At 41.9% G+C, this 25,427-nt stretch overlaps 1 protein-coding gene across 1 annotated transcript; it reads left to right on the top strand.

Annotated features, from left to right (window-relative positions):
* The first annotated feature begins 356 nt into the window (after window positions 1-356).
* Window positions 357-24,805, top strand: ZNF365 (zinc finger protein 365). Its single transcript, XM_027062088.2, has 4 exons — window positions 357-1,099; window positions 14,158-14,338; window positions 21,239-21,276; window positions 22,014-24,805. Exons 1-4 carry the CDS (start codon window positions 357-359, stop codon window positions 22,273-22,275), a joined length of 1,224 nt encoding a protein of 407 aa, XP_026917889.1. The 3' UTR covers window positions 22,276-24,805.
* Window positions 24,806-25,427: the final 622 nt, after the last annotated feature.

The following is a 25,427-nucleotide window of genomic DNA, read 5'->3' on the forward strand; positions in this document are numbered from 1 at the left end:
TTTTTCCTTTTTTTTTTTTTTTTTTTTAATCCTGGGTGGGGTTGGCAAACTTTTTTTGTAAAGGTCAAGTAGTAATTTTGGCTTTACCAAAATAGTCTCTGTCTCAACGCCTCACTCACCTTTGTCTTTAGTGCAAAAGCAGCATTAGACAATACAGAAATGAGTGAATGTGGCTGGATTTGGCCCACGGATCACAGGTTTTTATTTTAATATAAGATACTATATGCAAAAGTAATTTGAAGCCAAAAGTTCCTGCCCTCATGGACATGGGTGGCAACAGGCATTTCAGTAGGCATTTTTTAAACAGACATGTAAACTACCTGTTTCATTTGGCCCTGCCCAGGACTTGAAGAGTAATGCAACAGAAGGCTTTTGAGGAAAGCAGATACCCCTGGCAGGAGTCCTTTGAGAATGTTGCTGTGTGCCTGCCATTCCGCTGTCCGAGGTGTGGAGACCATACCAGATTTAGAAGCCTGTCTTCGCTGAGGGCCCATCTGGAATTCAGTCACAGCTACCAGGAAAGAACCCTCTTGACAAAATGCAGCCTCTTTCCATCCCTCAAAGACACAGACCTAGTCACTTCCGCAGAACCCCTGAAACAGGGAAAATTGCAGAGCACTGGCAACGTGGTGAAGCAGAAACCGAGCTATGTTAACTTGTATAGCATTTCACACGAACACTCCAAGGACAGGAAGCCGTTCGAGGTGGTGGCAGAGCGGCCAGTGTCCTACGTGCAGACCTACACCACGGTGGACCTGCATGCGGACTCACTGGAGGGGCCACGGGCCAGTCCCGGCCTGCCCACCTCGGACACCAAGGCCGCTTTCGAGGCTCACGTCAGAGAAAAATTCAACCGGATGGTCGAGGCCGTGGACAGGACCATCGAGAAGAGAATCGATAAACTCACCAAAGAGTTGGCCCAGAAAACTGCCGAACTGCTGGAAGTTCGGGCAGCCTTTGTGCAGCTGACGCAGAAAAAGCAGGAGGTGCAGAGGCGGGAGCGGGCCCTGAACCGACAGGTGGATGTGGCCGTGGAGATGATTGCAGCGCTTAGGCAGCGCCTGACCGAGTCTGAGGAGGAACTGCTCAGGAAGGAAGAGTAAGTGGTGCTGTGCCATCGCTCTAGGCACCTCCCCCCAGCTTACAAGCACATCTAAGGCGAGGTTTGGTTTTTATTACTTGCAGGTACCTTGGCTGCATTTCTCACTGATACAGTTGAACTTGGGAGGCACAAGGCCTTTTGATAGTATATACCCTCTCTGTGTAGAGTCTGCAGCCCAGCAGCAGGAAAGTCAAAATACTTTTAGTTCTTTCTTGCCTTAGAAGCTACAGAACATTTTTAGCGAGAGCAGTAGCACTCTCTCCATGGTGGGATCCAGCACCAGCTGGGGAGTGGGGGGGAGTTGAACGTGAAGGCAGAGAGGGGCCCTAGGGGAGCCAGTCCTCCTTGATAGGCTCCATGCAGTCGAGTCAGGAACAAGAGATGCTGTCTTACTCAAGTGTAAAAATATGCTGTAAATACCAGTGGTTCTGGCTTCTTTGCCATTTTGGATTATCTGCTAGTGTTAATTAACTGCGAATCCATTTAATTATAGTTTTTATTTGGAAGAAGCAGATATTAGGAAACCCAGAGGAAACTTCCTGATACTACTGACTTCCATGACTTAAGTTTGAGAATTTTCTTTTTGTAAAATGGTACGTGATACTAGAGTAGGTCAGGCCTGCTTGCAAAGAGTTGACAAGCTATTACTTTAAAAAACATCATACTTGGGAAAGCATTTCCTTATTAATTATGGCATTCACTCAAACTAGAAAAGCATACATAACAGTGCAGTGTATTTCCCAAATGCGGAGTGTTGGATTGAAATTTAAATGGAGGTTCAGAATTCGTAGAATCAAAGGGCATACAAATTGGCACTCTAAGACAACCTAGAAGGAAGATTTCAAGTAATTTAGATTATATTATAGAGGTGGACTTAATTTCATACTCTCTTTGCCCACTGGCACTCTTCTATCATGCATTGCCTCTTAAAGTGTAGTAATTAAAGCTTCCTTCATTTGGCAAGAGGATAAGAAACCGTGTGTATTAAAGAGATCATCACCCAGTATCACTAAATGCCTACATTTGACCTACAGGGAAAGCCTGCTCTGATCAACTAGAAATTTTTTTAATTACAGAGTGAGGACAGATTTGAGTTAGCCACTGATTTATTTGCTTTTAGGGAAATGATCTCTAACAAAAAGTTTCTCTCTTGGCGTGGGGAGTTTCCTGGTGGGAAGTTAGTGCCAATACCCATTATGGCCACCAGGGTGATTAATACTGCGTCACTGGAAAAATGGCAGATGGGTTCCCCTATGTGCAAAGAAAAGCTTAGAATTACATTTGTGGTATTTCTGTTTGACTGACGAGCAGTGAATTTAAAAGGAAAACAAACTAACTGCACATATTTATTGTCATGTTTTATTTATTAATTACACAAGTCAAAATGAATGTGGGATTTGGGCCGATGGATGGCAGGGAGGATCAGATAGTTAGATCTAGGTTGTTGGCAAGGTTCTAACTTTTATTTTGGGTTGTGGGTTCAAGAGTGCTTTCTTATTAAAAATATGTGGTTAACTGACTTGGTGTAAAGTGGGCCATGCATGGATCAGTTGTAGTAATGTTAATCCAGTGTGGTCACCTGAGGACCAATTGAAAAAGTAATCCATACTTGGAAAAAAAGATTTAACAGGGTGGAAATGCTTGTACTAAAAGTCTCCCTCTTCTCCAAGCATACCCTACTCCTTCCTCCAGAGACAGCCACTGTTTAGCTCCGTGAATGTCCTTCCAGACCTTTCCTGTGTACATACAGCCCTTTGTACTTTATATGCAGAGAGAATTATTTTCCCAAATGGAATCATGGCACATACTGTTCTACCACTTATGTGTGGAGTTTGCTTTTAACATAGTATGTTGTAGGCATCTTTCATGCACTAAATATAGGATTATGTCATTCCTTTTGGCTATTGCATGGTATTCTGTGGTGTGGCTGCTTCATGGCTGATTTCATCAGTTTGCTATTAATGAATACACGGTTTTGTTCCATTTCCCTGGTATTAAAAATAATGCCTCCCTTAACATCCTTGTATGTACATCTCTGTTCACATTTTTGTGAATATATTTGGAGATAGATTATGAATTGGTTTTTAGTAGGTCATTTTGGACTATCAGGAAAAAAAATAACATTAAAAAAACCTTTAAATGAAAATACAGTGCAACTGCCTTACACTCTTAAACATAAAATTAACAAAGTCTTCATTTTTTTTAAGCTTTTATTTGGTCTGTCGTATCAGTTTCTGTATTCAGGCCTCAAATAATCACTCTTTCTGTACATAAAATAGCTCTGAAAGGGTCTTGTTTCCATAAAGGACACTGGAGCTCTTGGTCTGAGAGGGTGACTGTGGCCAGCCCCCTCGGAGTCTATAGTGTTCAGCCTCCCTGATGCCCACCCCTGCCCCCAAAATGGGGATGCAAGCCAGCTGCGCAGCTGCCATACCGCTGAAACTGCGTTAATTTGACTGGATTTGCCTGGCTAGGATGTGTGCCTTCCCTCCTCACCATCCCTCACAGAGCTGTGCCTTCCACCGGAGACGTGACCTTTTAGATATGAGAAGACCCTATTTGGCCGTGAACTAACCAGGAACTGCACTGCCCTGCTAACCCCCTCCGAATGAGCTCTCAAGACTCATTTGTGAGAGGAAGTAGGCGGTTACCGTCCGATTCAAAATCGCCTTAAACTCTGGGGACCCTTCGAGACACAGATGGTGTTTTAAAAAAATGCAAACATCTACATGAGGCTCTCTTGCTAATGGATTTCACATGAGGCTCCTCTGCTTACGGATTTGTTTTCTCAACTTTAAAATCCTCTTTTTTTTTGAACTGAAATAAAAGACTCCAGGGCTGCTTCTGCCCTGCAGCCGTCTGCAGGCTGAACCCCTTGGACTGTGGAAGTCCTGTGTATACTCGATGACAGAGGAGATTGTTTGAATAGGCAGCATCTTACACTCTGGTGCTGGTGAGTCTCATTACACATCTGTAGAGAGGTATCTGTATGTTTCTGGAGTGCACATCCAAAAAGGTGTGCCTTGTCTTCACAAAGTCTCTGCCACTTTAAAAAGTCCTATTGAAAACAGGTACTTCCTTATTCAGGAGTATTCAGAGCTATAGGGTAGCACTGCCCGTAATCAGGTAAATCAATCCCAGCCAACCTTGCTGTAAGGTATCCCTTAACAAGAAAGGATAAACTTGGATACTAGCTGATTCGTGGCCGAGTTGGTCACCCAAAGTTTGGAGGACATCAGTGGAATAACAGTAATCCCAAGTTTTCTTGTACCTCCTTCTGCAGATAAGGCTGGAAAGTCCTAATTGAGTACCCGTGATGTGCCCAGCACTGTGCTAGGTATCTATAGGAATATGAAATTCATGCTCTTTTCCCCTGAGGGGCTAACACTCTTCATGGGAAGAGTAAAACGTATCTGTGAACATGTCCGTGTTCAGACCCAAGGTAGTTTGAACAAATGCTTAAATACAAGCCATGGTTTCAAGTTGATAAACCATTAGAGATAAACCATTTTATGTGGCAAGGCCACACTGGGGAATGAGAAGGAAGGCGAGTATTTGCATCGGTGGCCGGGGTGACCAGGGGAGATCGACATTGAAGGGAATAGCAGGGAGAAGGGAGACTATTGGAGATGGCCCCTGAGGAGATCATGTGATTTTGGAACTAGAAGGTACTCCTCGTCTCCTTCAAGATAACGCCCTCATTTTATAGAGGCAGAATATAAGGACCAGCACCGTGGAATGACTCAACCAAAAATTTAGTGGTGGAGCTGAAATTGAAACCAATATTCCCTGTGTCTCTGCTGAGTGCTTTTTTTCCATTAATTCACTGTCTCAGCCAGACTTTTGAAAATGTGGTATTTGCCCAAAGCGTCAAGACTTATGTAATAATGAAGCTGGCCCATTTTGGAATGAGCTTGCTTCTTTGCTGTTTTGAGAGAGCCGCAATGGTGACATCATGTATTTTTCTGATGAGATTAAAGGAAATGTCAGCTGGCATCAAAGGTGGTGGGATATAGGGAAATGCTAGCGTCATAAGTGTGGTTATGATATTAAACTTCTGGAGCACCAGCCCAGGGCTTTTAACTTGCCACAAGGGCTTTTAACTTGACTCTCTGGATGTCCGAGGCCAGTCCAAATGGAGCATGTGCCCCTGCCAGCCCTTGATTATGGTGAGGGGCCTCTTTGTAATTCTACCTAATTTCCATGCTACTCCCTTGCAAGTTACGATAGATATAATCTTTCCCTTCTTCCTTCATTATTTGCCCTGTTCTCGGCTGGGAGTTGGCCAGAAGACAGACCTTCCACTAAGTGCCTGCTGAATGCCAGGTGCTGTTCTAGGTCATACAGTAGGAAACCAAATGAGTCCAGTTTCTGCTTTCATGGCAGGAAGAGACCAGGAGGTAAAATTACACATTTTGATATGATCAAAGAGGCATACAGGGGTAGCCTGCGCCAGGTAATGTGCATTTAGGTTTCTATCCCAAAGCTGGCTATGGGATGCTGGCCTTTTAAAAGTTTGGGGGTGCCTGGGTGGCTCAGTCGGTTAAGCGTCCGACTTTGGCTCAGGTCATGATCTCACAGTTCGTGGGTTTGAGCCCCACGTCGGGCTCTGTGCTGACAGCTCAGAGCTTGGAGCCTGCTTCGGATTCTGTGTCTCCCCCTCTCTCTGCTCCTCCCCCACTCACGCTCTGTCTCTCTCTCTCTCTCAAAAATAAATAAACATTAAAAAAATGTAAAGGTAAGTTTGACTTGGTAACTTGCTTTGCACAGCTAAACCCTCTTGCCACTTAATTACAACATTCCTATTTTTGATCAGCTAAAGCAGTGAGTAGACAACTTGGTCTCCAGATGGATCCATTGCTAGGAAACAGGCCAGGAAAAATCATGTTACACGTAGGGTTCAGTGGGACAGAAAGGGGTCTGTTTGCTCCACATTTTAATGTGTTTAGATAAATGAGGTCCTCTCTTTCCAGGCTGTTTCCCATGAAGATTTACAAACTAATATAGGAAAAGCTAGATGTCAAACATGCCCTTTTATGGATGGTAAAATTTGGAGACCAAGGAAAATATTCAGTTTTTCTGTGTGTCTCACGTTAGTGCATCTTTTTTCTCTCTCTGGACTGAGGGGCTTAGAATGTAGTGTTGACCTACTTATTACCAATAAGAGTAATTTGACTTACTTAGATAGATCTTAATGAGAACTATATACCTTTTGGTTTAGTCAAAGAAGCCGAAGGAGAAAGATGAGGCAAAGGGTCACCAAAAGTAGGGATGACGTGACTTCAGATGGGCTGTGGGTGCAGATTCCACCCTGTGGGGGGCTCCATGGGGTACATCGGAGCCAACCCTGAGCTCCCAAGGTTGCAGCCAGGCTCCCAGCATTGGAAAGGGGTTGACTCCAGCTTCAGGATTTGCCTCGTGGCTGACATTACGGTCTGTCTGAAGGGCTCTGTGATCAATAGCTGGACTATTTTTAGCTAGAGGTATTTTTACCATTTCACATACCTCCAAAGAGGTTCATAAATCAGTAATGTAAAATGAAATTTAAATAACTTGGTAGGGCTTTGCCTTTGGGAGGAGAATATGATTTTAAAGTGTTGTTTAAGAATAGAAGAGAGGCATCAATTTTAGATCCCACCCTCAGCCTTGTGGGAGGTGCCTGTATTGTGGATTACTTTTTGGTTTTATGCCCCAGTACTTGTTGGGAAAAAGATAAAAAGAAACCTCAGGATCTTTTTGTCAGTTACAGAGTTTCAACTAGAGATGTAGTTTTACATTTTGTGCATTCAGCAGGAATTTTTTGCACCCGTATTGTGTGCTGGGCTCATGTTCGATACTGGGGTAGCACAGCGGAAGGGCAGGCAAGGTCCCTGACCTTACAGATCTCACAGTGGAATGGGACAAATGGCATGACTAACCCTCTCTGTAGTGTGCAGTGTGATAGGGGGCAGCGTTCTGCAGGAGAACACAGCAGGAGAACACAGCAGGTTACCTACCCCACACCTAGGCATGTGTGGGAAAGCTTCCTAACAGGAGAGCCCTGAGGTTAGAAGGCTCCTGAAGAGTGGGGACTAGGGAGACGCAGAGGAAGGGACCCCAGTGGAAGAACAGCATGTTCAGAAATAAGAATCTGGTTCACAGGCTGAATGAAGGGAGTTCCCTGGTGCTGGAGCAGAGAGGGAGGTGCTGTGCATTTATGAGGCCCAGGGGGAGCGTGAGGCTACAGGGTGGCCATGAAAGCTGGACACATAGGGAAATAACTATAAATTATAATACATGATGTGATCAGTGTGTTGCCTCTTATTAACAACGCATGGTTCAATGCCTATGTAAAATTGCAGTGAACACTGTGGTGCATTAATGCACATTTCCCTCTATCGCTACATCTGCTTCTGATGTTTATTTTTGAGAGAGAGACAGAGCATGAGTGGGGGAGGGGCAGAGAAAGGGAGAGACACAGCATCTGCAGCAGGCTCCAGGCTTTGGGCTGTCAGCACAGAGCCCAATGCAGGGCTCGAACTCACAGACTGCAAGATCATGACCTGAGCCAAGTTGGACGCTTAACCAACTGAACCACCCAGGTGCCCTTCTTTACACCTGCTTCTAGAGTGGGTTTGTCACATGATAGTATATCTTTGATTTTTTTGAATTATTTTGCTTTTAACCCACCTCAGAAGTAACTGAGGGGTTCAATCTGAAAAAAAAAATGAAATATTATCTGTGTCTCAGACCTTATGGCCACCCTGTAAATGAATGAGCACATGAGGGAACAAATAGTTTTTCTAAATAAAGCTTTGATAGCACTGAAAGGGCTTTTTCACTCATTGCCTCTTTGTTTCTGAATCTCAGGATACTGACAGATTGCTTAGCTCTGTGAATCATTCTGCAGTAAGCTTCAGGCCAGTTTCTTATCCCGTGCTGATACTTTTTCCTTTAGTATCAAATAGTGATTTAAATAAGCGTATTTTCTGCTGAAGCCTAAAACCTTGTATCCTATCATATTTAACTTTTTTTGAGAGAGAGAGCGAGAGAGAGAGAGAGAGAGAGCACACAGACATGCATGTGTGAGCAGGAGAAGAGCAGGGGGAGAGAGAATCCAAACAGGCTCCCTGCTGCTAGCTCAGAGTCCAGTGGGGAGCTCAATCCCATAAACCGTGAGATCATGACCTAAGACGAAACCAGAGTGGGACGCTCAACAAACTGAGACACCCAGGTGCCCTATATTTAACTTTTTAAAAAATATGTATATGAGAAGCCAGCAATGGGCCTGTAAGTGGCCTAGAGTCTGCTAGTTTCCCTGAAGCTGGTTTGTATCCACAGCTTGACTGGATTTCACTCAGGTTTGCCTTTATCTTCTCTCCCATCTGGCCTTCCAGCCTTCTCACTGTTCTAAGTCACAGGGTTTAAGAACCTAAAATAAAACCACACAAGTCTCTTCTTCTTCTTCTCTCTGATGGCATCATATTATTCTTTTTCTTGGTTATTCCGCTCAGCTTTGTAATTACATATTTATTTTAGTATTTGTTTGCTTCTCCCAGGGCGCCTGGGTGGCTCAATCGGTTAAGCTTTTGACTTCGGCTCAGGTCATGATCTCATGGTTCATGAGTTCAAGCCCCATGTTGGGCTCTGTGCTAATAGCTGAAGCTAATCTGCTTCAGATTTTGTGTCTCCCTTTCTCTCTGCCCCTCCCCTGCTCGTGCTCTCTCTTTCTCAAAAATAAATACACATAAAAAAAAAATTTATAATGTTTGCTTCTCCCACCATATCAAGGGTTAGTATACCACCAGCCTGACCCAGCCTGCTAGCTGTTTTTGAGGAGCTTGTGAGCTAAGAATTTTTAATTTGAAAAAAATTGAAAAGAAATAGAATAATTCATGACATATGGAAATTATATGAAATTCAAACTTCGGTGTCTAAAAATAAAGTTTTATTGTTATACAGTCTTTATGTATTTTTTGTGCTAGGTGGAGTTGAGTAATTGTGACAGAGACCATATGGGCTGCAGAACGTAAAATATTTACTCCCTGGTCCTTTGCAGAAAAATGGGCTGACCCCTGGGTTAGGCAGTAAGCTTTGTGAAGACAGCCATGGGTTCATGAGTGCCTCACCACTAAGCCCGGTACGTGTTAACATTCAATAAATGCTGGTTGAATTACTGAATAGTGAAATAAATAAGTGTATGGTCTGTGACTACATCTTACTAGTGTTCTAGCCCTCGTTGCCCACCCTCACCCGAGTTCTGAGGTTCAGGATCACATGTACAAAGCCTGACAGCACTTCTCAAACTTTTTGACACAACTTCTCCTTATACTGCTAAAAAAAAATATCTGAGGACCTTCAAAAGTTTTTGTTTGTGTGAGTTTTATCTATCAATATTTCCTTTATTAGAACTTAAAACTTACAAATTTAAAAAGACATTATTTAAAAGTAGCAATAAAAAAACCCATTACTGGTTAACATAAATAACATATTTCTATGAAAAACAACTATTTTCCAAAAACAATTTGGCAAAGAGAGCAGCTTGGTTTTATGAGTTTTGCAAATATTTTTAATATCTGGCTTAAATAGAAGGCAGCTGGACCTTGTTCCGTATGCATTTAGTCTGTTGCAAATTTGTTGTTTGGTTGGAGTAGATAAAGGAAATCCATCCTCTTGTGTGTCTGTAGTAAGAAGAGGGAGGGGTACTTTAATAGCTTTTTCAGAGAACAGAGGATATTCTGCTTCGATACTGTGCCATAAGTCAACAATTGGTAGTTTCTTCAAGAATACTTGAGATATGGAACCTGTACTCATATTAGTGCATATTTTGTTCTCCCTTACATTGAAATCCATTGGTCTTCCTTGCACTTAGAATGGATATTTTACTGTTCGGGGTATAATTATTTTAAAAAAAAATTTTAATATTTTTATTTGTTTTTGAGACAGAGAGAGACAGAGTATGAGCAGGGAAGGGGCAGAGAGAGAGCGAGACACAGAATCCGAAGCAGGCTCCAGGCTCTGAGCCTGACGCAGGGCTCGAACTCACAGAGGGTGAGATCATGACCTGAGCCGAAGTCAGACGCTTAACTGACTGAGCCACCCAGGCGCCCCTGGGGTATAATTATTAAAGAGACTACAAACGCAATATAGTTAAGCCTCTTCCTTTTTCATTCAGGAAATTCCCAAGATTCCTTGGGGAAATATGAGGTGTTTCTGGATATTGTTAATCCAGATTGAACAGGATGTGAAAGGGGAATCTGAACTTGTGCACACATGCTATACCATAATTAGCCACTGGGTTTTGTTGCTGTTTCTATCTAAAACAGACACCCAAACATATTCTTGGTATGAGGAACTTTTCCAGCCATTGTCTTGTATAACCTCTGATTTAAAATTAAATCATCAGACTTGTTTTAACTGTCTTTTCTTTTTCTTTGTCTTTCTTTTTTTTAGTTGATGTGAAACATTCATAAACTGAAATTAAGTTGGTATTGGTGCCAGGTTGGTTGAAAAATACAAAGGGTGTTAACTTCTCAGCTTCAGGGCACAAGGTAATTGGGTGAGGGAGAGGTTAGAAAAAGATGCTTCTCTTTTACAACGTAACATAACACTCCAGGATCAACTAGGAGCATTAATGTTAGTTTGCAGGAGTTTTAAATAGAACCAGTAGCAAAACATTACATGATTTAAAAATACAGCTACAGTCAAACTATATTGCACTTAGATTTGTTTTCTTGCTTTTGGGATGTTAATCCTATGGGATTAAGCTGTCAAATATTGCTGTTTTACATTTTAAGCTTTATAGCCTGAGAGCCCCAAAATAGTAAATATGCATAGAAAAAAAAGACTAGAAAAAATATACAAGGATATTGATAGCAGTTACCTCTAGGTGTTGGGATTATGGGTCATTTTTTGTTTCTTCCTTGTCCTTTTAAAATATTCATTACAACAGATATATATTGAACATTATGTTTCATGTATTATATTGAATGATGGGCTTAGAACAGAGAACAAAAAAGCTGATTCGCCCCTTGCTGAGTTAGATCTTCTAATAGGTCAACTTTTATGTTTCCCATAATAAATGTAAAATATTTCTGTAATGAGATAGATATAGTAAATATTATAAACCAAAATGAATTGAAAAAGAATTCACTAGCTCATTCTCTGTGTTTTTCTTTTGGATGGTGGAGAGGGTTGTGGGTTTTGGTTGCTTTCCCTAAAAGTACAGTTTGGAGACTTGTGTCATGATTCAGGTATCCTAAATATCACCTATGAAGTATCTACAGTGGGCTTGACTCTGAACGAATGGGCACCTTAATGTTAGAAAGAGGAAGGAACAGACGTTTCCTGGGCTGTGTTTTCTAGCCATACTTTTGCGCTCCATCTCAGCCATTCCTAGGAGCCGTGATGGATACAGCATGTAGCATGCTGGATGTAGCACCTGAATGGACCTTCTGTTATTTTGCTGCTAGTTAGGGTTACTTAAGAGGCAGATCAAAGCTGAATGAGCCATGGTAGAGCTTGAAAATTGGCTTGTGTCTGTGGTCTGAACAGCTTGGAAAGTGCACATCTTCTGTTCAGGCCTCATACAGAAACATCTGGAAATAAACTTGAAACTTGATGATGGAAGAAAACTCCTTTCCAAAAGGACTCATTTCTTTTATGTGAATATTTCTTAGCTACTGAAAGATAATAGAATTATCGTGGGATTGGGGTTTATATTTGATCCTGGATGGGAAACAAGAAAAAAAGGGGCTACTAAAATAAGCAATTCTTTGATGCATCATGTTAGAACCTGTCTCTTTTCTATTTTTATAAGTATATAATTTCCAAGGTTTTACAGAGACGTTTGACTCTGTAGGAAATGTCAGACAAGTTTCAGTATGACCAAGTGTGACATATTTGTGAGAAAAAAAATCACAACTAATTGTAAAAGTGAGTCACTGACTAGTTGTACAGAATAAAGGAGCTGGAAACCACTACCAGCTCTTTTGTAAAGATCTTCTACAAAACTTCCTGGGCCAGACCTACCTGAAGTTCTACTCTCAAGAAATTATGGCACTGAGTGGAAAGTATAGAGAAGACAATGAATTTCATCAACTGTCTAGAGCAGCTGCATGAGGTTAGATTTTTTATTTATTTATTTATTTATTTTGAGAGCAGAAAGAGAGGGAGAGAGAGAATCCCAAGCAGGGCTCCAACTAATGAACAGATCATGACCTGAGCAGAAATCAAGACTCAGACCCTGAATGGACTGAGCCACCCAGGCACTCTGAGGTTAGATCCTTTTTAGTGGGATTTCTTAACCTAAAATGAAAGAGGCTGGGAGGATGATGATCAGTCTTTAGAATCTTGGTTCTGCATAAGTTGAACATGACCAGAAAAATGAGGGGGCACTCCTTGAAGGTCGAGAGAGATTCTGAAGACCTATAAAGGAAATACTATATCCAACAGGTAGTAAAATTATAGAAATTCATTGCCTCTCGTGGGCGTGGCAGGGCATACAAAGGGAAAGGCTGAAGGGATCTTCATAATTTCTCACTAAGTAAAGCAAATTGGATGGAGTTGTGATAATAAGCACCTGTTGGTCGTGTGTGTGTGTGTGTGTGTGTGTGTGTGTGTGTGTGTGTGTGTGTATTTGTAGAGTTGCTCATGAGAATGGCTACCAAATTGTTACATTGTTTCAGAATAATGGGGTTTCTTTTACATTTCTGATGTGTTTGAGTTTGTATAAAAAACTGATTTATTATAAATCAAAAAAAGTATGGTTTTCATACATGCGTTGGAAATAAGAAGATACAAAGTAGTAATAAGGTTATTAAAATTTTTCTTTGGATGGAACTAGAGTATATTATGCTAAGTGAAATTCATCAGAGAAAGACAAATATCACATGACTTCACTTATATGTGGAATATAAGATACAAAACAGGTGAACATAAGGGAAGGGAAGCAAAAATAATATAAAAACAGGGAGGGGGACAAAACATAAGAAACTCTTAAATACAGAGAACAAACTGAGGGTTGCTGGAGAGATTGTGGGTGGCAGGAGGGGCTAAATGGGCAAGGGGCATTATTAAGGAGGACACTTGTCGGGATGAGCACTGGGTATTATATGTAGGGGATAAATCACTGGAATCTACTCCTGAAAGCATGATTGCACTATATGCTAACTAACTTGAATGTAAATTAAAAAAATTTTTTCTGGATTTGTGAATCACAGTTATGTGGATAACGGAATGTTGTTTTAGGTATTTTCCTCAGCTTTTTAGGGAAGGGCACCCTGCACATTGATTGTCCTGTGTCCTCTAAAATAGCTTTCCCAGCGGTCCTTGCATCTGCCTGGGGATGGCATGTCTTGGACTGTTTCACTTTTAGCTGAAACACACAGTTGGTACAAGGTGACTCATCTTATACACTGAAGTGCTCAGCCTGGCCTTTTGTTTCCTCTCTGTACTCTTTTCTCCCCCCAACAGCTAGACTTTTAAAATGTAAGTCAGAACATTTCTCAAAAGCATCCAGTGGCTTCTGATGTCATTTATAAGAAAATCGAGCGTCCTCATGGTGGCCCCTACTTTGCCTGTCCTCCCCCTTCCTCCCTGTGCTCCAGCCACACAGGCCTCCTTGCTGTACCTCAGTCCTGTCTGCATGTTTCCATCCAAGGCCTGGCTTGCTGTCCCTGGATATCTGCCTGTCTTATTCCTTGCTTCCTTCAGGTATCTGTCCAAATGTATCCCCATCCAGGTCGTCCCTGACTCTGCTTTCTAAAATCTCACTCACACTCTCCCTCCCTCTGTTACTTTCTGTCCCTTTGCGTCCAGTGTCCCTGTTTTCTCCCTAGCACTTACCACCACCCGACATATGTATTGATTTGTATATTTTATAATGACTGTCTCTTTCTACTAAAATGTAATCTCTAAACGTAACCACAGAAACGTAGCATTATCTCTTGTCATGGCCGTGAGCATACTGCCAAGGGCAGTACCTGACGCATAGTAAGCACTCAATAAATATGTGCTGAGTGAATGAATTCCTGTCTCATTTCTCCGCTCTGTGTTCTGACATTTTTGCCTTGCAGAGAAGTTGTTACATTCAACCATTTCCTGGAAGCAGCAGCTGAGAAGGAGGTTCAAGGGAAAGCTCGGCTCCAGGACTTTATTGAGAATCTGCTGCAACGGGTAGAAGTGGCAGAAAAGCAGTTAGAGTACTACCAAAGCCAGCAGGCCGCTGGCCTCTGCCGGGACATTGGTGAGCACATGGTAAGTCACACAGGTCCAGCCACCAAGCTGTGGTCCTTGGATATGGCGAGACTGGGTCCAGGACAGAGGAAGAGGGAGCTGGAGAATGACTTACAGGAACCTTCTAGGCATCATTTGAAAGCCCTGCACCAGCCATGCCTGTGTTACGAAGTGACACCAGGGGATCCAAGATGAGATCTGGGACGCACAGTTGTCTTCAGCCTGCGACTCCACACCAAGATAAACAGGCAGGAATAGTTGTATATTATAGAGTAACAGAGTTGGAAGTGTCCAAGCAGATCATCCGTGTCAACCTGGGCGATCAAGTAGATTGGAAAGTATTGTCCCATTTTGGAGCTCTTCAAGAGAATCTTAAGAAAGCTTTGGCCTTTTTAAGTAATAGTGGGATCTAGCCACGTACCTCTTTTTTCTTTAACAGGAAGGACACCACCTTCCGATAGTCTCTATAGTTGAAACATTCTTTAAGTAGATTTTGAAAAGGTCTTAGAAAATTTCACAAGTGACAGTTCTATAATAGATTTCTGCATACAAGTTTACGTATCGTTTCAGGGACTTAAGAGACCCCCAGAGCCCAGATGAGAACCGTGCATACGGCTGAAGGTCCAGATTCTCCTCAGGGGCTTGATCAAGATTCTCTGGTCTCTTTGGGGGTGGGAGGAGATACAACACCCGTGCTCCAGATGAGGGAGATGGTTGGGCAGATTCGCCCTCCAAACAGTTTTTTTTTCTTATAAGCAACAAAAGCCAAAGAAAGGATTTTCGAAACCCCAGAGTGGTTTACTTATACTATTTTCATGATCTGTTCAACCTTATTTATGCTTACCCCCTTCCCAAAAGATTTAAAAATGATTCTTCACTTCCCTACATGTGGACTGTCCATGTCAGGAGAGGAAAAATAGGAAACATTTATGCTAACCAGAATGTTGGAAAAGTTGCTATTGGCTGATTAAAAAGTTTAGTTTGAGCATTCTGGAAGCCAAGAGTAAAAGGAAACATGTTAAATTAAAAAAGAAGGAATGAGATGAAAAGCAGGTGGAAAAAGAAGGCAAGAGGGAGAGACAGACAACAGGAGAAAAAGGGAGAGAGGAAGGAAGAAGTGAAGAAACCTTCTGCCGTCTTACTGTAATGTACACTCAGCCTTAGAGCAGTAAAACAATGGGGGCTCTAGAAGTTTCCGGTCAGGAACAAAAATAGACTGGAAAGAAGTAAGTTTGTTACTTCTGTGAGATTTCAGTTACTGTAATCAAAGCAGTTGCAGCCATGTGCGTGTTAATTATTTTCCTGTTGGTGTCTGTGGTCTGAGAGGGAGCCTATACTTCCCTCCTCTGTAGAGTCCAGTCATAACTCATTGTGGCTGGAAGGACACACTGAACCCTTTCCTGCCTTTTTCCCATCCTGCCCTCTATCGGGAGGGAGTGCAGCATGAGGTCACGGAGCTCACATGTGAGGTGAAAAGGCCTGGCTTCCAGATCATTAGCTCCCCTCTCCTGACTAAACGAGACCATTTGTCTTCCTGGACCTGTAATTCTTCTATAAAATGAAGCAGTTGGGGGTGCCTGGGTGGCTCAGTCAGTTAAGTGTCCAACTTTGGCTCAGGTCATGATCTCATAGTTCATGGGTTCGAGCCCCATGTTGGGCTCTGTGCTGACAGCTCAGAGCCTTTTGCCTGCTTCAGATTCTGTGTCTTCCTCTCTCTCTGCCTCTCCTCCACTCACATCTGTGTCTATCTGTCTCTGTCTCTCTCAAAAATAAATAAACATTAAAAAAGTTAATAACAAACTAAACTAAAATGAAGCAGTTGGACTAGATGCTCGCTAGGGTCTTGCGCCTCTTAAATTCTCTGATCATCACCTGACTTTGGTGGTTAAGAATTCTAAAATAAAAGTGTAGCATTAACAGCTTGACTATTTAGGCTTATAATTAACCCAGAGCTAAGAAATGTGTAAAATTTTACTATACTAAGCCAAGAGGATCTTAAAGAAAGAGAGAAAACAATGGAAGGCAAGGAGGAAGAGAGGAAACCGAATAGTTCTCTCTCTTACTTGTATTTCTGTGCTCACTTTCCTCTGCTTATTTTTCCACTTTGAAAATTAAACATCTTTTCAAAGGCATTGCTAGTCATTATTTTCATCACAGTGGCACCACATAGTCACAAGTTGGACAGCATCTCCGCGGCTCTAGTCAGCTATGTATATATGAAGTTATGTGCGTGTGTGCCTGCCTGTACACACACAACACACACATATGACACATAAATATGTAGATCTACAGGCACACGTTTGTATGCATACATATATATACAAACACAGCAGGAACTTGATACATAGTTGTGTTTATGCCTTCTGTGTCCTAAACATGGCATGATCTGCCTTCATCAGACTTGATCTACCTAAGGAAGAATTGACTAATGGAAAGAAAGTAAAATGCAGTTAAGATGATAGTGGGGAAGATAGAAGTGAGCACTGACTGTGAGTAGGACATGGTCAGGCCACAGTGAGGTGGACTGTGGGACTCCCGTGGGGAGGACACATCGCCCTGAGAAGACCAAGAATGAGGTGCTTTGTTTCTGAAAGGATTGAGTACTTTCCCTGTTTTCATGGAATTCCTCTCAACTCTGCGTTGGACCATAATGCACCGCATCACAGTTCAGTCTTCGGTCCTTCAGACCGTTTCTCCCTTTTCCTTTCATCTATGTCATCTTAACACTATACATGCACCTGTGAAATTAGGAACAGTGTCTTTGATGTAAGGCACATGCTAAGTCTGGCCTCCCAGGGTTCCTGTGGTTGTTGTACACACACAGAGGAACTTGGATGCTTTTGGCAGGAAAAGCTCTGAATCATAGCTTTATTGACTTACTTGGCCCACCTTAGTGGGTACAAAGGTACAAAGCACTGACCAGCCCAGGCTTCTGGAGCCTCAGCCCCACCCAGGAGAGCTCCTTGCCCCAGTGCACCCTGGGAGGGAGCAGAACATTCTGACTCATTCCCTCCACACCTCAGCTCATGACAGCCTGGCATGCCACCCCAGTTAGTGCCTTTTCTGAAATAATGTTTTCAGCCTCTGTGTTTTCCCCTTAATTCCCTTGAGCATTTGTGTTCCTTTTTCACCTGGCTGATTTCTAAAGATGTAACATGCTTACTCAGATCCTTTGTCTTTATGCTCTGAAAAATGCTGTTGAATTAGACCTAAAGTGACCTAATACCCCATCTGCCAAAAACACACACAGAACTGCCCAAATGGAAGGTCATGAAACAGCTTGGATAATCTTATTTTAAGTGTTGCATTTATTTCCAGTAGGTTGCTAAATTAGGACTAGCCTCCATCCATTTAATACATGTTTATTGGGGACACAGCTCTTTCTGGGTGCTGAGGAAACTGGGTGAATGAGGTAGGTGAGGTTCCTGCTCTCGTGAGGAAGGCGACGGCATCGAAACAAGTAAACATGCAACAAAGATGGTTTCCTGCGGTGACAGCCCCTTTAAAGGAAAAAGTAAGATGATGTGTCTGAGTGGTCCTTTCGGTCAGGAACAGCCCTGCACGGGAGGCCACATTTAGACTGTGACCTGAATAACAGAAGGCAGCTCTGTGCACACTGGGAAGTGGCTTAGAAGGGAACAAGTTTGGCATGTTTGCGTGAGAAGAGTTGAAGTCAGAGATTCAAGAAGGATCCAGATCATGCCGGGGTTTCTGGGTCACATAAGGAGTTTGGACCCATTCTAGAACAGAGAGAAGCCGTTGATTGGATAGTTGTGAGCAGGAGGTGAGCTGTTTTAGCACAATCGCTCTGGCTGCGGGGTGGGGGAACAGATAGGTGCAGGACTGGGAGACAGGTTAGAAGGCTGTTGTGTGGCAGATGGTAGCTTGGTGAGAGCAGAGATGGAGAGAAATGGCAGGTATGGGGTGTATCGTGGGAATAGAATTGACCAAACCAGTTGGCCTTGCTGAAGGATTACTTTTTTAGCAGGTGAGGGAAAGGGAGGAATCAAGAATGAATCTAACGTTTTGGCCCGAACAGTTCAGTTTGCAGTGCTGCTATTTACACCAAGCGGAGGTTGGAGGAGAGCTGGGTGTCCAGTTTCTCTAACCCAAAACAACGCGATACACCATGTTTGAGTTTTAGAAGTACATAGATTGGCTCTCAGTACAAATTTATTTATATTTTTCCAACCTGGAACCTTCCTTAAGGACTCTCTCGATCCCCATCCCCAAACTCGCCTCTTCTTAAACAAAAAGAAGGCAAAATAGTTGGACGGGGAGAAAACAGAGACAGTGAGGTGGGTTAAGGAGGAAGAGCGTTTCTGTCTGCCTGCAGCTGTACGGCCAGAAAGAACAGTGGCCTCTTGTGTTCACAGGGAGGAGAGCATGTGAGGTTCTGTGGGGACTGTGATAACGGCCCTGCCTCCACCCGAGGCCCCATGATCTATAGGATCACTGGAGAAATTCCAGCCCAGCTATGGATTCCACGTAACTTCTGTGTACAAACTGCACACTTTTACACAAACACATACTCTTTGAGAAGGCTGAACCGAGTGAAGTCTTGTTTGGACTTGGAATGTGCTCACGTGGGTTTGAAGCCCAGCTCTAACACTGGTAAAGATTGAGGCTTCAAACCAGCTGCATCACTTTTTGGCCTTGTTTTCTACATCTGTGAAAGGGGGATGCCAATGCTTGTCTCATAAGGTTGTTTTGAGGGTTAATTGTGGTTATGTAGTCCGTATTTTATCCAGTGGGTGATGTACCGACATGCACAAGTTACGGTACCTGTACATATGCGTATGTGTGAGGCTTATGGCTCATCGGCACCCACACTTGTGCATTTCCCTTTATGTAATATGCAGTAAATTCTTTTAATTTCCTGAGGTCCCAGCAGGGTCCATCAGTGACATTCATAGGCACCAAGGTTTTGGTTCTTAAAACGTTTTGGAAGTCAGGGACCTCTTTGAACATTTGATAACATTGTTCGCCTTTTCCTCAGGGAGGGAAGTATGTATGTGTATGTAAACACACACACACAGTTTTACATAAAATCCCAGAGTATTACATATACATATACAACATATCATCAAACTATATGCTTACATACATAGATATAGTAAAGTGAAAAAAATTTGTTATGCCTTAAGAATAATTTTAAAAAGTAGGAGGCGCTTTATTTATTTTAAAGTTTGTTTTTTGAGAGAGACCGAGACAGCGTGAGTAGGGGAGGGGCAGAGAGCGAGAGAGAGAATCCCAAGCAGGCTTTGCACTGCCAGTGCACAGAGCCTGATGCAGAGACTGAACCCACAAATCTGTGAGATCGTGACCTGAGCTGAAATTAAGTCAGATGCCTAACCCATTGAGCCACCCAGGTGCCCCAAAGTAGGTGGCAATTTAGAGGAAGAAAAACCCTACACGTTTTTGTTTGTTTTTACGGTTTACGCATATACTAATGTCTATCCAAGGAGCCGGGCTGAGAAGCCCTTACTGGTGGCTGTGGGGCCACGGCTCATACTGCTGTGGTTCGCAGAAGCTGCCAGCCTGGTGTTTGCCTGAGCCGTCTGTCCTGTCTTCTTTGTATATTGCAGAACCTCACAACCCTCATGCAGGCAAGGTGCCTTTTTCTGTACACATTGATTAATCTCGTGTTGAATCCAGCCAGTGTGAGCAGGGTCAACCATAAAGCTTACTTTTGACTGAATCAGAAGGCAGATGCCAAGAATCCCATCTTGCCCTGCTGGGCACATGACCCTCAAAGGTTTAAGAGAGCTGCTTTCTGGGGTGCTGGGTGGCTGTTGGTTAAGCATCCAACTTCGGCTCAGGTCATGATCTTGCAGCTCGTGGGTTCGAGCTCTGCATCAGGCTCTGTGCTGACAACTCAGAGCCTGAAACTGCTTCAGATTCTGTGCCTCCCTCTCTCTATGCCCCTCCCCTGCTCATGCTCTCTCTCTCTCTCTCTCTCTCTCTCTCTCAAAAGTAAATAAACATTTTTTTAAAAATTAAAGAAAAAGCTGCTTTCTGATTTGCTTCTGACTAAAGCTCAAGCTGCAAACAGATGACCCAGGGTAGTGACCCTGCTATGCTGAACTTAGTTTCTCTGATTATTTGAATACAGTAGGGACTCGTGTGTTGGCCATACTGGGCCCCAACACCAAGATGGCCCTTACTACATATTTTCTTTGTCCTCCTCTTCTTCTGTTTGTCTGCCTGCTGATATGACACCACTACTTTGAGTGAAGGCTACCCCAGGGAGATCAGGAATTGAAGGTTGGGAATACGCTGGGTTTGCCTCTAAAGTGGATGGTGACATCTGGATCACAAAATGATAGTTATCAATTTGCTTGGCAAATGATATTTGAGCCCAACCACAAAAGTGCATATTTTATGGGCAGTGGAAAATAATCTCAGTGATAGATGGCCTCAGGGACAGTTGTGGAGTTGGTCTTCATATGCTCTCACTTTAGAAATGATGTATTTTAGGCAATAAACATTTTATGCCAATTTTCCCTTTAGTTGATACACTGTGACCAACCACAGCTGTGGTAAATTAGCTGCACATGCAGCCTGAATTAATCAGGAAATAATGGCATATCATTCTAGTTTTATAAAACATGTTTCTTCAAATGTTGCTGTATTAGAGGACTCTTCAACGTTTTGAAATTTCTTAGATCTACTGATAATGGCTTCTTGGAAATCTCAGAACCGGGAGCACAGAGGCTCCCAGAGTCAGCTGAGGCTGAACACGAGACGAGACGTTCTCGTTCAGTGCTGGGATAGCAGGTGCCATGGGCCGTGTTACCCATAGCAGTTACTGGCTTCCTTAATGGGAACAATTTCTTAAAAATAGAAGCGAGAAAGATTTTTAAAGTCAGTTCCAATGTTCAAGCGAAGTAATGTTTCTTCTTATTTGTTTTCCTTCAGCTTACAGATATGTCCTCAAATAGGAAACCCAAATGCCTGTATGTATATCTTTTTATACTTGGGCCATTTGATAATGTTTGCATAATGTATTTTCCTGTTACGTTTTATATGGTATCTATATTATAAGTGGACTTAGAAGTCTTAAGTGAAAATGTACCTGCCCGTGTACCTAATTTTGTAAATTGTGGATATGATTTTTAACGATGCTGATAGCCTTATAGCAAATGCCATATGGCAGTATGATAGTATTACTGGAGTACTTTTACAGTATTCTGTAGTGTAACTTTCTCTTATTGAAGTACAGTTATAGTCATAATAGCTCTACAGTGCTATTAATGTGTGTGTGCTACATTAGATATCTATAATATAAACAGATGTGTAAATTTATACTATGATTCATATACTTTGTAATTGCTATGCTACTACTATATACAGTCACTTAAAGAGTCCAGGGCTATGGATTCTGGTCCCAACTTTTCCAGAGACCAGCTGTGTATGTTTTATCCTAGATAGTCACTTAAATTTTCTATGTCTCAGTCTTATTACTGGTGAATAGAGCTAGCAAGATCTCCCTGGGAATTTGACATCATGAGGTCGTTTCGTGAAGGCCAGAGGAATTTTTGAAGGAAAAATACCAATTTATATTTGACTTAACTGGTGGCATTACTGCCACTCTAGCATGCAGGAGTGATTGTGCCAGAGATGGGTTTTTTCTTTAAAGGTTCTAAACAAAATCTTTCTTTCTGCTCATTTCCCTCTGTGCGACCATCTGTAGAAGTCGAGGGCACCCACATTCTGTGTGTAACCACGCTGATCTCAAGATCCATTTTCATCCAAAGGGAAGGAGCTACCTGAAAAAAGCCAAGGATGACAGAGCCAGCATGCAGCCCGCTAAGTCCATTCACGAACAGGCTGAGTCCCCACGAGAACTCTGCAGACCATCGAAGAAAGGGGAGCCTCTGGGGTTTTGCCGAAAAGGCAACATCAGGCCCAAGGTGGCCAAAAAAAAGCCCACAGCAATTGTGAACATCATCTGAAAGGGGGGTGGCCCTGGACCACCATTGCTGGACTTTGTGGAATGTTGTTCTAGGGGCCAACAATAATGCCCTTTTGGGTACATCCCATAGTAAGACACATTGGGAAAAAGAAGGGCATAACATATTTATTTTGTGTCCATACAAGCACCTGGATTAACCAGAATTTGACAAACGGGAATCTCGGGGAACCAGAGTTTTATTATAGGCCCCTTTTAGAAGCAAGAGGCAGATTACAGAAAGAATTGAAAAAAAAAAAAAAGAAAGCAGTTTTATTCCAAAATGTTAGTAAAAGCTCCAACTTGTAAAATAATTAGACCACTCTCCAGTAATTTCTGTACCTGGGGTTCTGTGCAGGGGTGATTAAACCTAGGACCCAAGGCCACACAAACCAAGTATTCTGGTTAATCAAGATTTCAGTGTTTGGGTTGCTTCAGGGACTCGTTCAGTTAGACTTCAGTTCTCATTTCTACTTTGTTCGATTCAGGTTTGTTGTTTCTCTGGAAGCATGTTTATTCAGATTTGGGGGAGCCTCTGCTTTCTTCTTTGGCTGCGTATTCTGCACCCTAAGACCAAGCCACAGCCTCTGTCTTCATAGCCGTTATTATTGCCTGTGGTTGGGGCCGAAAAGCCGATTAAAACTGTAAAACCCTTTGATCAGCATCCGTCACCAGTTCAGGGTCTGAAGGTTGGAATGCCAGCAGATGGCACGTGTAGTGCATTGAGAGCCAGCCTGGGACACTGCTGATGTTACTCAGCCTTTCCCGAGACCTATTTCCTTGGTCGTGTGGGCAGCCTCTGTGAGCTGCAGGCGTGACTTGTCTCCTTGCTGGCCTCACTCTTCACCTCCTGCTGCCTCTGTGCCCTTTGATGACTAAATATACGTCCTTACCTTTCAACCAGGTATTGGAAGTGTTCACTGAACACTGCTTTTTAAAGTAGTTTCTGAAACAAACAGTGCACGTGGGATCCACAGTCTGAGACTGTCCCTCTTCCCTCCCTAAAATAGCCTTTGTTTCCACAAGGAACCATCTGTTAAGAACCTTCTGCTTTATGATTTCCCTCAAGAATGAATTTCCATGTTCCTTTTTTTTTTTTTTTTTAACGTTAACAATATCATCAGGTCTTCTGCAGAGTTTACAAGTGCTGACATCCTTCTGGAAGAAAAGAGTAGTTATGTCCACAAATATATACATATATATATATATAAAACAAAATATATATGTCAAGTATATTAATAATTTATTTTTAAATACTCATGCAAAAGGTGTGTGTTTGTGGTGGGTGGTTTTTAAACTATATACATTAGTTCATGTAAGTTGAATTCTCTTCTTTTAAAAATTAAAATTGTAACCTAATTAACATTAGTAGAATGATTGTTATTACAATAAGCATCAGATTAGCAATGCATTAAAAATAGGTATAAAGCAGTTACTTAAAATTCCAATAAATTGAAAAGTGTAACTTATCATTATACAAACATTTTGAACCTATCATAGTGAAAATGTTGATTTTTGAACCTTCACTTTGACATCTGGCTCACGGGGGTGGGCCATTCGTATGATATACAGGCAACTATCAAGTGGGGAAAAAACATTGCTGTGAAGTGAATATCACTGTTTAGGCTAACACTGTAAAAATTGTAATGTTATAATTATTGTTTATTTGGAGAATTAATCTCCTCCAAAGTTATTTATTATTGGTGTTTATACCATGATTGCACTCTAGCCTTTTACATACTAAAAAACTGACTTGTTGTATTGCATGCCCTTTGTCCCGTAACACGTGTGTGCAATGACAACAACTTGTTTTTAAAGGTAGTATAGCCAGATTTGGTTTTGTTTATTTAATGTGACCTACATTTTCGATTTTTATTTAATATGCCTAGAGGGCATGGCAGCGCTCTTTGACAGTGGTACTCTGTGATCTCCAGAAAGCACCATAATGTCATATCTACTGTATGTACATTACATAAGACAGGTGATTTTAAGATTTATTATATTAAAAAATTCTTTTTAATTCCAACTAAATTCTGACCTTCATACAATGAAATGCATTATAGATGTTGTGCTTCCTTAGAGACATAAATTTGCTGTTGAAACATGGGAGCTGGCTCACTCCAAGGGATATTCCACCTACATACCATGGCCCAAGCCATGTACTGTGTCCAGCTGGGGTCTTATTTTTAAATATATATATTTTTTGTCCACATGGGCAGTCAACCTGCGAGTTGATTTTTGAAGAAATTACCAAAGTTTCTGGGAAAACATGTTCAAGGTTAAACTGAAGAATGGATCTAATTTTTATGATTTGTTTTGTAAGGAAGAAATTTTTCTTTGAACTAGTCTTTCATTCTTTCTTCCCAAAGTTATGGATTCTCAAATGCTAATTTCAGGTTGCTTAGACACTGTTTTCCAGTATTCTGCAGGGTAGATCAGTTGTATGTAAGTTGGAATGTTCTTTTCCCAGAATTGAAAAGAAAAAGTTTTTAGATTACGAAATATTATAATAATAAAGCTATATTTATGACTAATGTGTTGGTATGTTTTGTCTAGTTGAAATGTTTCTGGGGACCCAAGTGTACTGGTCCATTAACAGTGAACAAAATAGTTTTTAGTGAATAAACTGTTCACTGCACATATAATCACCATGATCTTGTACCTATAAGCTTTCTTAAAAACTAAGCTTGATTGTTTTTGTTGATCACAATGCCTATATCAAAAAGTTCTTTTTACGTATGTTCACACTGAGAAGGCCTCACTAAAAGCCCATTTGGTACTTTTCTCCCATCTTCCTCCACACTATGAGTAATTTTCCTACACTCTATTTTTAAACTTGGCAACTCTTAGCAAAAACCATGAACAGATTTCACAGTGTATATCCCAGCTTATATAGGCTATACATCTCAGTCATCGCAAGACCCAAGAGCGATTACAATAGATAACAGAGAGAAGTACTGTATATCATTGGGAGATTACTCAGCCATTTGGTCTTTTAAGAACCATGGAATTAGGAAAATCGAGAGGGTGCCATTTGTTTAGGAGTTGTTAGAGCTTTTAGGGAGATGACCTTAGTCTGTTCTTCTACTTATTCGTGTTAAGGTTGATGGATTCACCAGGTCATAATGTTCTTGAAAAGTAACGGTGACATTCTCC

The sequence above is a fragment of the Acinonyx jubatus genome, chromosome D2 (assembly GCF_027475565.1).
Source record: "Acinonyx jubatus isolate Ajub_Pintada_27869175 chromosome D2, VMU_Ajub_asm_v1.0, whole genome shotgun sequence".
Classification (NCBI taxonomy): domain Eukaryota; kingdom Metazoa; phylum Chordata; class Mammalia; order Carnivora; family Felidae; genus Acinonyx; species Acinonyx jubatus.

Bases quoted from the DNA above. Each gene is read 5' to 3' on its own strand.
- ZNF365 (XM_027062088.2), top strand. From the start codon at position 357: ATGCAACAGAAGGCTTTTGAGGAAAGCAGATACCCCTGGCAGGAGTCC. The intron at 1,100-14,157 runs GTAAGTGGTGCT...TTTGCCTTGCAG, and splicing joins GAACTGCTCAGGAAGGAAGA to AGAAGTTGTTACATTCAACC. The intron at 21,277-22,013 runs GTATGTATATCT...GACCATCTGTAG, and splicing joins AATAGGAAACCCAAATGCCT to AAGTCGAGGGCACCCACATT.